The sequence below is a fragment of the Salvelinus namaycush genome, chromosome 37, assembly GCF_016432855.1.
Source record: "Salvelinus namaycush isolate Seneca chromosome 37, SaNama_1.0, whole genome shotgun sequence".
Classification (NCBI taxonomy): Eukaryota; Metazoa; Chordata; class Actinopteri; order Salmoniformes; family Salmonidae; genus Salvelinus; species Salvelinus namaycush.
This window is the reverse complement of record NC_052343.1, coordinates 23,537,950-23,553,696: the sequence shown is the minus strand read 5'-3', so window position 1 is coordinate 23,553,696 and position 15,747 is coordinate 23,537,950. Positions and strand designations below refer to the sequence as shown.

At 45.8% G+C, this 15,747-nt stretch overlaps 1 protein-coding gene across 1 annotated transcript in view; it reads right to left on the bottom strand.

The window, feature by feature from the left end:
- Positions 1-15,072, bottom strand: part of LOC120031509 (kin of IRRE-like protein 3) — a 45,306-nt gene extending 30,234 nt beyond the window's left edge. The window contains exon 1 of the mRNA XM_038977290.1: positions 14,450-15,072. Coding sequence (XP_038833218.1) covers positions 14,450-14,489 — 40 coding nt within the window. The 5' untranslated portion in view covers positions 14,490-15,072. The remainder of the gene's footprint in view (positions 1-14,449) is intronic.
- Between the last annotated feature and the right edge of the window lie 675 nt (positions 15,073-15,747).

Below are 15,747 nucleotides of genomic sequence, written 5' to 3'. Positions count from 1 at the left end.
ACACGGGAGAGAGAACGGTCTAACACGGGAGAGAGAACGGGGGAAGAAACACACCCGCCCGCGCGCCGGCAAGAGACAAGCCATCCTCACCTCAACAGCCTCACAAAGCGATTCATTAATTGGTGTGAAAACACACACACACACACACACACACACACACACACACACACACACACACACACACACACTAATGTTATGGGTATTCGGAGAAGCTGTTGCTCGTTAACACATTACCCAGAAGGGAGCGAGAGAGAGAGAAGAAATTAGAGAAAAGAAGAGTGGTTGGTTGTATGGTGTGGAGAGGGGGAACATTTTGACCCCAGTGTTGTGTTTGTACCTTTGTGGTGTTGGCCAACACAGTTCATGTTTCACACAAGATGGCAGCTTCCTCTTCCGTACCACCGGCGGAAAGTGTGAAAAGGCTTTTTTAGACCACCGTGCCTTTCTAATCAAAGCTACAGGAAATGAATCAGAAGCAACAGTTCCGAATCGACACCAGAGGTAAAGGTGGAATTGACATGGCCACCGTTCATTTTCACACCATTAAAGCAACCGTCATGCTCCTACGGCACAACTGAAGAACCATAGATTTTCCCTCCCCATTCATTCCTGTTCTCACCTAAGTGTAACTAGTGTGCTGAGAATCAGGAAGCAAGTTCAGGGAGTGAGTGTTTTAATAAATCAATGAAACAATAAACACGTAACACAAACTACGCACCCACATGAAAACATCAATAACACCTGAGGAAAGAACCAAGGGGAGGGACAGATTTAGGGAAGATAATCAAGGAGGTGATGGAGTCCAGGTGAGTGTCATGAGGCGCTGTTGTGCGTGACGATGGTGACAGGTGTGCGGGATAATCAGCAGCCTGATGACCTAGAGGCCGGAGAGGGAGTATACGTGACACTAAGAAAACCATGCACCACTTAAAAAACCTATCTGCTGTTAACTAAACCGAACAACAAACAAAAGCACACACCAAACAAAACCTTCACACAACATAGTCACTATTAGTAGTCACTAACTCCCAGAGGTGCAAGACAAAGGAGCCCAATTCTAACTGGCTTTTAAAGACCTCCAAGAACAATCAGAACTCTTTTTTAAGAGAGAGTTCACTCTCTCCAGCCCCTATGGTCTTTCTAAAGGAGTGCTCAGTCAGTTAGGCAGTGTAAGGCAGTTAGGCCGTGGTCTATGGAGCAGTGAATGGCTAATCCAGAGTTTGAAGGACCCAGAACTGCCCTCCTCGAGCCCAGGCTGAATGCAGACTGAATGGGCCTCGGAGTAGGACTGATTGCCCCACAGTCTATGGTCAGCTTTTTTTAAGTAGCCTGTGATTGAGTGGTTCCATTAATGTCCCATTTATCTTCCTTCCCTGCGCCAGAGCTCTGAAAGAGCGGGTGACACTCCTGGACACACCCACACAGAGTCAGGAGAACGGAGCATGCGCTCAGGCGCACGTGCACACTCACTCACACATACACATGCAGAAACCATCTCTCATACACACACATACACACACACACACACTGGAGTCGTGACTGGACCCAGTCTTTTCAGAACCACAAGGATATGACCACTTTGTGTCTATCTAGTGCACTACGAGCAACTGCAAACTGCCAGCACTGTCACTGTGTTAAAAGATAAACAACTGTGATGGCTTGGTACAATCACTCAATAGTTCTCAAATAACACCCGAAATACTGTCAGTCTCTCAATAACTCCAAGGACATCTGTCGCTCAGCATACACGCTTTTAAAATACAGAGGGCTAAATGAATGCAGCTGAAACCCCTGGGCCCGGGCCCGGGCCCAAGAGGAGGCAAAAAATGATATTTATTTTTTTACAACAAAAAATAATAAAGGAAATATATACTTGCATATATTATATATTCAATATATATTATGTATGTAGTATGTATTTGTATTTGTATTTATTTTAGGGGGAGGTAGGGGGACACGTCGGTAACTGGGGGGACCTGCCTTCATTGGGTAACTGATTAATAAAAAGTAAAACATTTACTGCAATAATAAATACATGTGACTGGTCAATTGTGTGAGTCAGGGGCTGGGCCCAAGCGACAACCCCCCCCCCCCCCCCCCACACACACACACAAAAAACCCAACAACACAGGAGCCCACTCTCAATGTTCAAAGACACCAGAGAGCATCATTTAGCCACAGTGGATCAATAGTTTATAAAAAAATAACTGTGGATTAAGTTTTATCACAAGCACATACAACCAACATATAGTGTATTTTATTTTGTATGAACCTTTATTTAACAGTGTGTGTCTTATAAGGGTGTTGGGCCAGCATGAGCTGCCAGAACAGATTGAATGCGCCTGGCATAGATTCTACATGTGGACTTAAACTTTGCCAGGAAAATGCACCCCACACATAACATATACGTGGGGTGCATTTACTCAAGTGTTTGGAAGTTACCGGTATGCCTACAGTCAGGAAGGCTGCAGTTTGGGCAGTATGCATGTCAAATATACAGCTTGTTGCATTGTGGCCATAGACATATAATCCATAGAGGGCTATTGTAACCTCTTACCCTGGCAATTTGACTATTAAACTCATGGGTACACTAGCAATGGATACCAGTCCTGACTTGAATGGGAACTACCATCTATGGATTATATTTCTATGGATGGTTGCAGCTGTCGGTTTGCGTTTTGCAGATTTCAAAGTACAATTAAGGGAAAAATATGCTGTTTGTAAAACAAATGGCTACTGCTGAAAAGAGACGACTAGTCTGTCTGTAGAACCAATAGAAACAGTTTTTCTCAACAACTCCCAATTAGATTTCTTAATCCGGCCCTGAAAGTATAACAGGAGCTGCAGGTTTTTCACAAATGATCTTCCCCAGACTGATTAGACTTGGGCTGTAGTTTCAGACAGTAACCTGTAATCATCTCACTCCAGACATCTCTCCATTGAACAAGTTGAAGGACAGACTGAGGACTTGCTGCTCTTCTGTTGTCTGCCTGCAGCTTACTGCTCCACATGTTCCCCACCTCCTCAACCTCACACACTCACAAACCAGGGTGTGTGTAAAGTGGTGCTGGGGTGTGTGTAAAGCGGTGCCAGGGAGTGTGTGCTGTGTCTTCTTAGTGATGGTTTGGCAGGTGGCTGTGTTTGAGGTGTATGAAACAGAGATAAAACGGTGTGTGTTTGTGTGTGTGTCAGGGTTGTGTGTGTGTGTGTCAGGGTTGTGTGTGTGTGTCAGGGTTGTGTGTGTATGTGTCAGGGTTGTGTCTGACGGAGACAGGAGCAGGGCCCTGTGGCCTCACACGTGGAGGTTGGAGACCCTCCCAAACAACTGAAAACAAACAGGCACTTCCAGGGACCAGACACTGCCTTTGATCTGGAGGAGAGACGATCTCTTGCTCTCTGTTTCCTTCTCTCCGTCTCTCTCCCCCCCCCCCTCTCTCTCCCTCTCCTCTCTCTTCTGCTTCACAGTGTTAATCTTTCTCTCTCCTACTCTTTCTCTCCCTCTCTCTCATTCCTCATCTCCCCTTGCTCTCTCTCTACCTCTCTATCCCCTTCCCTTCCCTCCCCCTCTCCCCACCTCACTGCATCAAATGGGGTGACTTTTCAGGCAGCATTGGGCTACACCTCAAAGTGCAGGCTGTGAAGACAGCTTTTCTCTCCTCCTCTCTCTCATCCATTATCGTTCCATCTCTCTCTGTCTCCTGTACTTTATACCACACCCCTACTCCTCCTCCTCCTCCTTGGCAGCCTTGAACGTTGAAATGGAGAGGGACATTTCCGTCGTCTACACATCTCATTTCATCTGCACCTCTGTATCTCTCTCCCTGTGGCTATCTATCGCTCTTCTCTGCCTTTGTCTGTTTATCTTTACATCTAATTATGCTGTCTCACTTACGCAATTAGCACACAAACAAATAGCTAAACTCCCCCTTAGCAGAGCCCAGAGAAAACAAATGATGGAAAACAATGGGTAGAAATGGCTGCCGCACCAAACCACATGATGGATGCAGCCTGGAACTCTGCGTCTCATCCCCCTCTCCCTCCCTCTGTCCACTCCTCTCTCCTCCAATGCTATCTCCTGCTCTATCTGTCTCTGTTTGGAAACTCCCTGAAAACCTGCAGTATCTATACTCTCTCCTTCCCTCCCTCCAGCCCAACTATCCTATCAATAGCAGGTTATATCATCTGTCATAGACTGACACTGGATTCACACTCACATCATCTTAGGCAATGTCATCCCTATTGTGTATGTGTCTGTAACACTCTCCCTCTCTCTCTCCCTTTCTCTCTTTCCTCCCTTTCTATCTCTGCTTCTCCCTTACCTCTATCCTTGCTGTTGTCTCTATTGACCCCCCCCCCCCCCTTCCTCCTTCCTCCCCTATCCTCCAGAGCGTTCCATGCACCATGGCTGGGACTTTCAAAAGCAAACAGACATTCCTGTAGCAGAAGGGCGTAGTAGCCCAATCTGTGGAGGGAACAATCAGTTCTTCCTGCTCCTCCTACTTTTAATAAGGAGTTCCCAGAATGGTGCAACCCTAGGAGGGACTGCTGCTGTCTCCTGGCGGGGGTGCAGGGATGTAGAGGGGTATAGGGTTCGCCCCTGTCACTTAGCTCTCCAGACCCTAACCCTGCTGGAATTCTACTGGAATGTTGTCAGGATCAGGAAAGGCCACGGCCCATTGATTATTTAGCACTACCTCATAAACTGAGATAGTTTTGGAAGTGGGATCAGATTCACCTCTCCAACACCTCACCCACCCACACACACCCACATAAACGCACACACACACGCACACACACACACACACACACACACACACACACACACACACACACACACACACACACACACACACACACACACACACACACACACACACACACACACACACACACACACACACACACACACACACACACAAAACCCCTTCTTCAAAAAACATTCTGTGTCTTAAGTCCATCTTCATGGCAAAGGGATACCTCAGGTTGTAATGTTTCGCCCTGAGGCGTTGAAACAACCCCTTTCAATTCTTCCGCCCTGGATTCTTACTTCAGTTACATCTTTGTTATTCTTTTAGCTACCCTGTGCTGGGAGAAAAAACACAGGTTTCGCTTTACACCAATACAAGCATATACATTACCTTAAATGCTAAGCTGCTGGCAGTAAATCCTTCTGACCCCCCCTCTCTTTCTCTCTCTCCCTCTCTGTGTCTCTCTCTCTCCCCTCCCTCCTCCCCCGGCTGAGGCACAGCTCTCTCTCTTTCTGCTCAGACAAACATCTCCTCCCAACCCCCTGTCCAGAGGATCTCCAATGCCTCTCGCTGTATGAAGCTCCTGCTTTTCATCACCACAGAAGTTGGAGACCCACCTTACCCACCTACTGACTCTCACCCCTATCCCCCAAACCCTCCACCATCCCTGGCTGTCGCCCCACCCCTCACCGTGCCTCTCCTCTCCAACACAGCTTGATAAAATTACAATGTTTGTACATTGAGGGAGCCGCAGTTAAAAGCCTGATCGATGAGCTTTGACTGACACCCCTCAGTTGATAGCAAATTGGCTGGCTTTCCTAGCGGCCTCCCACAGAGAGTTTCAAAGCCTTGCTCTAAATTCCCCGCTGGAGGAGAAGGGAGAGAAGAAAAAAAGTTGCTACACTTTCCGCCAACCCTTCACCCAGCTGTCTGCCTCTCAAAACAACACAGAGAGGCAGAGAGACCTACCGTTCTCACTGAGAGAAGGAGGAGGAGAAAGAGAGTTTAAGAAGCTGTTTCCTTTCCTGACCGCCGAGCCCAATATTTTTGTTAACGGTTGAGTCACTATCACAATATTTGCCCTCAGATTCCTGTCAGTTTAAACTGTCAGGAAGCAGGAAGATGGAGCTCTTTGTTTGAGGAGGAGAAAGAAAGAAAGACAGAGAAAGAAAGAAGGAGACAGAGAGAGAGGGGTAGGTGGGGACCTGAAGCCCAGGGGAGCATGGGAGTTTTCTTCCTTCACGCACTCAACCCTCTGGTCTCTGTAATGTCCACCCAGCCCAGCCAGGCCATCGCTTGTTTCCTTGAGTGCATTCCTTTCCCCCTGGTTGGGTTGAGTTGAGTGGAGACATGACATCCTGAGAGATAGAGCGTCATTAATTAGACAGTCGGGCTTTGACTAACCGCTCCATAAAGGGCACATAGCCCCAAAGATGGGAAACACTCATCTCAGCTCATCATCCTCTGCCCCAATGCATGCCCTTGACCCCCTGTCTTAGTGTGTGTGTGTGTGTGTGTGTGTGTGTGTGTGTGTGTGTGTGTGTGTGTGTGTGTGTGTGTGTGTGTGTGTGTGTGTGTGTGTGTGTGTGTGTGTGTGTGTGTGTAGGTGTGTGTGTGTGTGTACTATGAGCAACACATAGTTTAGGGCGTTGCTTTGATAAGCTCCTCATGAGTCACTTATGGACGTGCACACACAACAACTCTCCAAAATAGCACACAATGGCCACATGATGTTAACGTCCCTCTGCTCAAGAGGAGCCACTGGAAATCGGACCGCATCTCAAGAACGGATTGAGCGGGGAATAAAAATAGATAAATAAGTAGAAAATATATAGATAGACAAATAAATAGCTTCTCACGGGATTCATAACCGCATGGGTTTTTCCCCCTCAGCCTCTTCCCAGCTGCCAGAATCACCCCCCAACAGGGCAATCTTTAAAAGAAGGTTGAGGAACACGGCTAGTGAAGATAACATAGGCCCAGATATTGCTGCAACACGGGAGATACATTTCAATTTGCTGTTGGTTTCTGTGTCTCGGCAGGAGATAGGAAATTCTTGTCTTGGAGGGCAGGAATTGATTGGAAAATAAAAACTAATGTTTGGTCTAGTATGTTGGAACTCTCTCTATACTCTCTGGGTTTCTTGGGTTGGAGGTCTTGCCAAATTGGGATACATCTCTCTAGAAAGATGTGACACCCCCCCAAAAAATGTGACACCCCCCCCAAAATAAAAAAAATAAAATGTATTTCACTAAAATAGCTGGCTGGCTTGCTACTGTTTGAACACAGGCTGTGCTACTGCTCTACTCTCTCCCTCTGGGCTCTGTTTTAATGATTTGTAAAGAATTAACCCAGGGTTCCCTCGCTGTACCATTGTTTGGAGGAGGAGAATGCAGAGAGTAAACAGCCTCTGCTCTCTCCCTACTGTATTCTAATCAGTGGGTGATAATAGAGCCCAGTAATCTGCCGGCAGTGGATGGAAGTGGGGCTGTTGTAGGACTGGTAGGGGCCCTGGGCTGAGAGGCTGAGGGGCCGGGCGCCATATGTGTGTGTGGATGGACCAGTTATTTGGAAGAGGAAGCTGACACAGCCCCTCCATTGTCACTGTCTTTATGTGTCACTTCCTGCAAGGACCTTCCTCTGCCCCGGAGGGAAACAGAGGTGAGGACATGCAAAGACAGAGATGAGGAGAGAAGTAAGGGAAGGAGAGAGCAGTGAGAGTTAGAGAAACAGAGTTAGAGAGAGAGAGCAGAGAGAGAGAGAGAGAGAGAGAGAGAGAGAGAGAGAGAGAGAGAGAGAGGGGGGGGGGGGGGATGAAAAGAGGGGGAGAAAATAGAGCGAAGAGAGAGGAAGCGAGAGAGAGACAAAGACAGGGATGGAAGTGGCCAAGTGCCCCAGCTGGTAGGACAGCTCCAGCATATCTTGCCTGGCTGCCCACACAACACAAGGCCTTCCCTGTTGTGTTGAGCCGTGCCATCAACTACATCCAGTGAAGTAGCTAACAGCTGATAACAAGGCCCCTGGACACAATGCCAAGTTCTTTATCTGTTTCCCCGCATGGCAAAGCTGATTAGCGAGACAGAGCTTGTTTTATGAAGCCCCATTGTTTATATTCTCCCTCCAATTTCTGCCTCTGTACACAGCAAAGTTGTTGAGGGGATGGGGGTTGGGTGGATTGTGGGCCAAAGATGAGTGAGGAAGACCCCAGGGGTCATTGTGCTGTTTGTCAAGGAGGCGAGGTCCGAGGAAGAAGACAATGCCAGTGTGCGTGAACATGTCTTGGGGCTGGAAGACACAGTAACCCATTGTTATAGCTTCTCTCCTCTGCACCCCTGTATGACTGTATGACTGTCTTTCTACGTATGTCTATATCACTGTCTGTCTGTCTGTCTGTCTGTCTGTCTGTCTGTCTGTCTGTCTGTCTGTCTGTCTGTCTGTCTGTCTGTCTGTCTGTCTGTCTGTCTGTCTGTCTGTCTGTCTGTCTGTCTGTCTGTCTGTCTGTCTGTCTGTCTGTCTGTCTGTCTGTCTGTCTGTCTATCTATCTGTCTGTCTGTGTGACTGTCTGTATGTCTGTTGGTTTGTCTGTTGGTACCTTCGGATGAGTAAGTTCTGAGTTACTGGAGGGAAAGTGAAAGTGCAGGGAAAGGAGGGCTCTCTACAAAAGGTTAAGATGTGGTCGGGAATGGATATGAATTGTTGGTTTTCTGAGTGTACTGGTCTGGGGGGAATAACTCTTGCAGAGTGACTCACGAGTAAGTGTCTACAATTTCACTCAAAACAAAACAAATCTTAAGAGCTCTCATGCCATGAACAAAAACGACCTTTAAAGTTTGATTTGTGCCCCCTCCCCTGAATCCTATTCCTTTCCATAGTCTATGAGGTCTGTCTGGAAATCAAATCTCCACCAGTTTGAGCCATGGGTCCATTGTAGAGAGCAATCCTAGTGTGGGAATCAAAGTAGCCCAAACTCATCCATATCTTTGCCATGGGTGCGTCTCCTAAATAATGCAACAGACTTCTACACAAGACGGATTCTGCTGCGTCAGCGCTATTGTGACTGTGCACCCCATGTCTGACACATCCTCAACTTGGCTTCTCTTCTCCCCCTCTGCCTTCCAACTTATTCTCTCTCATTTTACTCCCCCCCCCCACAGCAACATATAGAAAATGAGGGAGAGAGATAGGGGGGAAAGGAGAGAAAGATGGAGAGAAGTTAATGATGGTCCATGGTATTCCCTAGTGTTTTCCCGCCGCGTGTCAACTTGATCATCACACTGGTAGTTACACTTCTGAGTCCTGTCTCTCTCCTCCTCCTCATCCTCCCTCTCCCTACAACCCCTTACACCCCCACTCCTCTGTCCCCCCACTCACTCCGCCCAAGCCTGACTCCTCCGCAAGAATTCAAAGCAGCGGAGGCTCATGAAATATGCACGGTCCCCCTAAAACAAACCTCCCTAGCCATGCTGCTACCGAATCGCCCAGAAATATTTCTGCCACACAGCTCAGATCCAGGACAAATCTCTGCTAATGGGGAAGGGGGAGGGGGAGGGGGGGGGGGGGGTCAAGGAGGCAAAGCTATATGTTCCTCTGATGGCGCCTGTCTAGGCCTCGTTGTGTATTTACAGTATATCCATGGTGGAAGGCTGTGTTTGTTTGTGTGTAGATGAGTTCTACTAGACTTACTAATGCCCCACAACACATTCCCCTCACTGGGCAAGTTCAGAGGAGGATGGTGATGGTGATGCATTTTCAGGGTGCTTCACTGGGTTTAGACATGAGTGGCGACAGCCAGGACTTGAGGAAAAAGCATCGAGGGAAACGTGTGATCTCAGCTACCAGCCTTTGAACTTACCCAATGAGACTCAGCAAACCAAAGCTAAAGGTTCCAAAAAAGAGCTCATTGAAGATTACTCGGAATACTGATGCAGGGTGGAATCCAATTCCAGTGGGAAGCCAGGGGACATTCTGAGAAAGCAAATGATGGATAGATGCTGCCGTTGCTCCTGCTGCAGAGGAGGGCCACAGAGAGGACATACATATGGATGGGTGAACAGCATTGAACAACCAAGTTTTCTGGGACTGTGTGTGTGTGTGTGTGTGTGTGTGTGTGTGTGTGTGTGTGTGTGTGTGTGTGTGTGTGTGTGTGTGTGTGTGTGTGTGTGTGTGTGTGTGTGTGTGTGTGTGTGTGTGTGTGTGTGTGTGTGTGTGTGTTGCAGCCTGTGAACCATGCTGGCTGCTGCCCCTCCCCATCCAGCTGCTGTCTGTCTGTCAAGGAATTGTTCTGCTGCTGGTGTCATCTTACACCCGGTCCCCTCTACCCCCTCCCCTCTCTCTGATGATCTGATGAGAAAAACATGCGTGACAGACACAGAGTAAATCTATGACTACTCTACCATGACAAATGGGACATTACAGTTTGTTTGCCATTTGTGGTGTTTGTTTGTCAGGAATGGATCCACTAGGACCCTGGAACTCTGCTGTTGTTTGTTTGTGCTCCTCACAGTCAATAGTTAGGGGAATACTGTATTTCCCGACCCTCGTTGACAATTCTTTAGGAGGGAAAAGTCTGTTTGTGCTTGTGTTCCAGTTCCAGCAGGCGTTCCATCTCCATCTCCTCTCTCTTCTCCTCCCAGAGGAGAGTGGGTGTCAGTGTGACAACGTTGTGTATTCTGATTCAACATTTAAATTTAATTACTGCCTCCCCATGTGTCAGTACTCGGCTCTCGTTTATCAAAGACAGTGGGAAGAAAACACGGCTTAACTGCCAATAAACATTTTGTTTTTAATTAATTTACTGAAGCGTTGACCGAAAGCGCTTTACTTTACTCCTGGATGCTCAATGTTAATTGGAAGAAGTAAGATCCTCTGAATCCGAGGGGTCGGGGGATTTGAAGCCTTTATCTAGAGCCGAATCAAAGCCGGCGTTAATAATACACCAAAACTAAGGAAATGTTTGTTGAAAGGCGTGGAAACTGGAAACAACAACACACATGCATAAAAATAGAGCAATGAGGGGTTGGGTATGAAAATATACAGTTGAAGTCGGAAGTTTACCTACACCTTAGCCAAATACATTTAAACTCAGTTTTTCACAATTCCTGACATTTAATCCAGTAAGAATTCCCTGTCTTTGGTCAATTAGGATCACCACTTTATTTTAAGATTGTGAAATGTCAGAATAATAGTAGAGAGAATGGTTTATTTCAGCTTTTATTTCTCTCATCACATTCCCAGTGGGTCAGAAGTTTACATACACTCAATTAGTATTTGGTAGCATTGCCTTTAAATTGTTTAACTTGGATCAAATGTTGTTTTGGGTAGCCTTCCACAAGCTTCCCACAATAAGTTGGGTGAATTTTGGCCCATTCCTCCTGACAGAGCTGGTGTAACTGAGTCGGGTTTGTAGGCCTCCTTGCTCGCACACGCTTTTTCAGTTCCGCCCACACATTTTCTATAGGATTGAGGTCAGGGCTTTGTGATGGCCACTCCAATACCTTGACTTTGTTGTCCTTAAGCCATTTTGACATAACTTTGGAAGTATGCTTGGAGTCATTGTCCATTTGTAAGACCCATTTGCGACCAATTTTTTACTTCCTGACTGATGTCTTGAGATGTTGCTTCAATATATCCACATAATTTTCCTACCTCATGATGCCATCTATTTTGTGAAGTGCACCAGTCCATCCTGCAGCAAAGCACCCCCACAACACGATGCTGCCACCCTCGTGCTTCACGGTTGGGATGGTGTTCTTCAGCTTGCAAGCCTCACCCTTTTTCCTCCAAACATAACGATGGTCATTATGGCCAAACAGTTCTATTTTTGGTTCATCAGACCAGAGGACATGTTTCCAAAAATAACTATTTTTGTCCCCGTGTGCAGTTGCAAACCGTAGTCTGGCTTTTTATGGCAGTTTTGGAGCAGTGGGACTTGTTTTACAGTGGATATAGATACTTTCGTACACGTTTCCTCCAGCATCTTCACATGGTCCTTTGCTGTTGTTCTGGGATTGATTTGCACTTTTCGCACCAAAGTACGTTCATCTCTAGGCGACAGAACGCGTCTCCTTCCTGCGCGGTATGACGGCTCAGTGATCCCCCATGGTGTTTATACTTGTGTACTATTGTTTGTACAGATGAACGTGGTACCTTCAGGTGCTTGTGAATTGCTCCCAAGGATGAACCAGACTTGTGGAGGTCTACTATTTTTTTCTGGGGTCTTGGCTGATTTCTTTTGATTTTCCCATGATGTCAAGCAAAGAGGAACTGAGTTTGAAGGTAGGCTTTGAAATACATCCACAGGTACACTTCCAATTGACTCAAATGATGTCAATTAGCCTTTCAGAAGCTTCTAAAGCCATGACATAATTTTCTGGAATTTTCCAAGCTGTTTAAAGGCACAGTCAACTTAGCGTATGTAAACTTCTGACCCACTGGAATTGTGATACAGTGGAATTGTGATACAATTATAAGTGAAATAATCTGTCTGTAAACAATAGTTGGAAAAATTACTTGTGTCATGCACAAAGTAGATGTCCTAACCGACTTGCCAAAACTATAGTTTGTTAACAAGAAATTTGTGGAGTGGTTGAAAAACGAGTTTTAATGACTCCAACCTAAGTGTATGTAAACTTCCGACTTCAACTGTACATTTTTTATGACAGTGGTCTCACTCAATCAAAGGGGCCATTGTTGTTTACTTTCCATACAGAATGATGTATGTTTTCGCTGGTGCAATCACATTTCCTCTCTGGGGGATTAATAAAGGATTATGTATTCTTACAGAATAACGCAATAGCCGATATTGCCTACTGTGCTGTAACTATGGAAAAAGTACCCTAGAGGTTTTATTTGCTCTATATGGGTATTACTTATATTATATCCAGGCATGTTGATATTGAATAACCATTCAAAGGCCACATAAACTGATTTTCTAGCACATAATAACACACACATGCACACACACACAGCCAAGATTAGTAGCCTATCAAAAGAAAGACCCATTGTTTGGAACAGTTGAATGTGAAACCTCCTTTCCTAAGAGGAACACTAATTGGACATTGAAGAGACATATAAATAAGTACAGCGACAGTTATAGTAAACTATCATTGGCAAAGGCCACTACACAAATGATTGACACGCTAATGTTGACTCCCATCAGACGATTGCCCCCAGTGGCTGAAGTCCTCACGAAAAAATAACACAAACGAGCGGTTGGACAGATAAAAGAAAAATCATTGCACCATGCCCGGGGTCTGTTGGCTGCCTTTATTAATAGACATTTTCTTTATTTCTAGATCGTTTCATTTTTGACCTTTTCTGTGTAGCCTAGTGGTGGTGCAGCCTTTTCCACCTAGCTGCGTTTGGCTATGGAATTATTAATTGGAGACTTGTGTTTAAAAACCGTCTCAAATCCAACCCCATGGCTGTTTATGCACTTACAACGAGACATAGCCTAGCTGTCCCCCTCTTAAACCTATTTGGTCTGGACTTTCGGCTGAGTGAGGTCTGATTCAACTTTATAGGCTACTAGAGGTTAGGCTACATTGTTACTTTCGATATAGAATAATAATACAATAGTGTTGTCTGATAAATTAGAAATACAGGTTGCATAATAGGCTAGTATATATTTTTTTATATAAATGACACACAGTGGCCTTTGATAAACTTCTGTAAAGGTCGGCTAAAAAAGAGATGGAGAGCTTGCTGCGGCGGTCTTACAACATAACGTGGTTTCCTCACACGCTTCAATCCCCATGCAATTCCACTCTGTGCTTCAAATATAAAGCCCATTCAAAAATAAATGAAATATGAGTCAGATAGGGGGTGTGTGGGGCGAGAGAGGGAGTGTGTCGGGGTGGAGAGGTCGAGTCCTAGCTGGTGCATTTTAAGGTCTGCTTGGCTGCATTAAGGGAATGTTCCCAGGTTATCTCTACTAGGCTATACATGTTGCTCGTTTTTGTATTCCCCCCCCCCACATCTCATTTGAAATTATGATCGGTGATACCTGTGGCCAACCTCATAGGCTACTATCCTTCGCCTGGTAGACTAGTGCGAATATCTAGAGGCGGCTATATGCTTCTCTCTTTTATCTCTCTGCTTCATCTCTTTATATATCTTTCTCTTGCTATCTGTCTCGTGCTCTCTCTCTTTCACTCACTCTCACACACAAAACCATTTGCTTCAACAGCGACTTCTGATGTCACCGCATACCTCAGTGGCAACAATCCCGTATTACACGAGTTTTGATATGTTAGCATCGTCTTTAGCCTTATGTCTGCATATCAAAGAAACCCGTGCACTAACATGATGGACTGTTTCCAAACGATCAGCAAAAAAAAAACACCCCGCCTAGCCTACACCAGATAAATAGCCTGATGCGTAAAACAACAAAAACCGCATCACCTCGCCACTGTGCGCTTTGGTAAGGTTCGGCGTTAGTGCCATTCAACCAGTACCCCGGGTCAGCTCTTTCAGTAGCGGAACTTTGTCTCAACATCCCTAGAAAAACTATAGTTCCTCAGAGCAAAAGCAGAGCCGCAATATTATCTCCTCTCTCATCCCCGTCAGCATAGCGCATCGACTAGGCTACAGTTTGACGCAGCGCGCCCTGAACGGAACACGGAGCGAGCATCTCATGAGTTTATAGCAATAGCGCAGAAAAACAACCAGCAAAAAAAATGTGACAAGAACGGTTTTCTTACCTGTTCCCATAAGGCAAAGGACGAGGTAAAACGGCAACATTTTATCTTGTCTTCTGTCGCCGGTTCGGCTGTGTTTTCCCCGAAAGTGTAGGACGGGAATCTATTGTTCCGTCAATGCGACTGGGGTGAGGGCTGCCGCTTGCTGGTTATTCTCCACCGCGGTGCAAAGCAATACCACTGCTTGGGTAAATCAATATGCTTCTCAAAGCACTGGTTTTGTCCGAAAACTTTGCAAACAGTCATTTAGGAATTATTTTCCATAGTTAAGAACTTTTTCAGTATGACAGCGTATATGTATCCTCTGTTCGATCAATGTATTCCTCTTCCCTCTCAAGTTGGTGCAACTGACGGTTTTTGAATGAAGTACATCTCACCGTCTGTTTGTTCACAGTAGTATCCAGAAGGCTATTCTGTCTTTTTCCGGTCGGTACTGATGCTGAGCTGCGCTCCGTCCTGCTTCTCGCGCAGTTCTGCCTAAACACAATGAAGTTGCTACTCTCGCACCCCTCCGCTCGAGTCTCCCTCTCTCACTTGCTCTGCTCTTTCCCTGTATCTTCAGCAGCTCATACATACACACTCACACTCTATCTCGTTCTCCTCTATTTCTCGTAGCAGTCTGCTAGGGGAGATAATCCACACTGACAATCATCTGTTTAGGATCCTCTGAATTTAGGCATATCAAAATCTCAGAAGGGGGGGGGCTGCTGTGAGCTGGAGCTGAGAACTCCCCTTTCCAATTGATAAGAACACAAACTAGTGACGAGGGGTTCACTGGCTGCCGCCCCCGGGGACCCGCTATTGGTTGACAGGGGACAGAGCAACCGGGGGATTAACATCCATATGCATAAAGGGGTTGAATCTCTAATATGAAGGAGCTATACAGATGTAGGATCTTAATTTGAGCCAGTTTCCTATAGCAGGAAATCAATCCTGCAGAAACATGGAATGTGAATTATTATGTGGATTATAAATAATTTACATTTTTGTAGGGGTTGATATGGTAACAATGGGGTAAACACCCCATTGTTTTGCATGTCAGCAATCAAGTGTTTAAGATATAGAACTTTCAAAATACAGAAATACCTGTACAGATCATTATGCATCATACCTGCTGTATTTCTGTATTTTGAAAGTTATATATCTTGAAAACTTGATCGCTGACATGCAAAACATTTAGGGACTATTTCAACAATGGACGAATGAAACAAATACCAAGAGATAGTTTTGGGGTGAAGTTTTCCTTTAACTTCTTCTTAATAGGGGGCGCTGTTTTCACTTTGGGAAAAAATCGTGCCCAA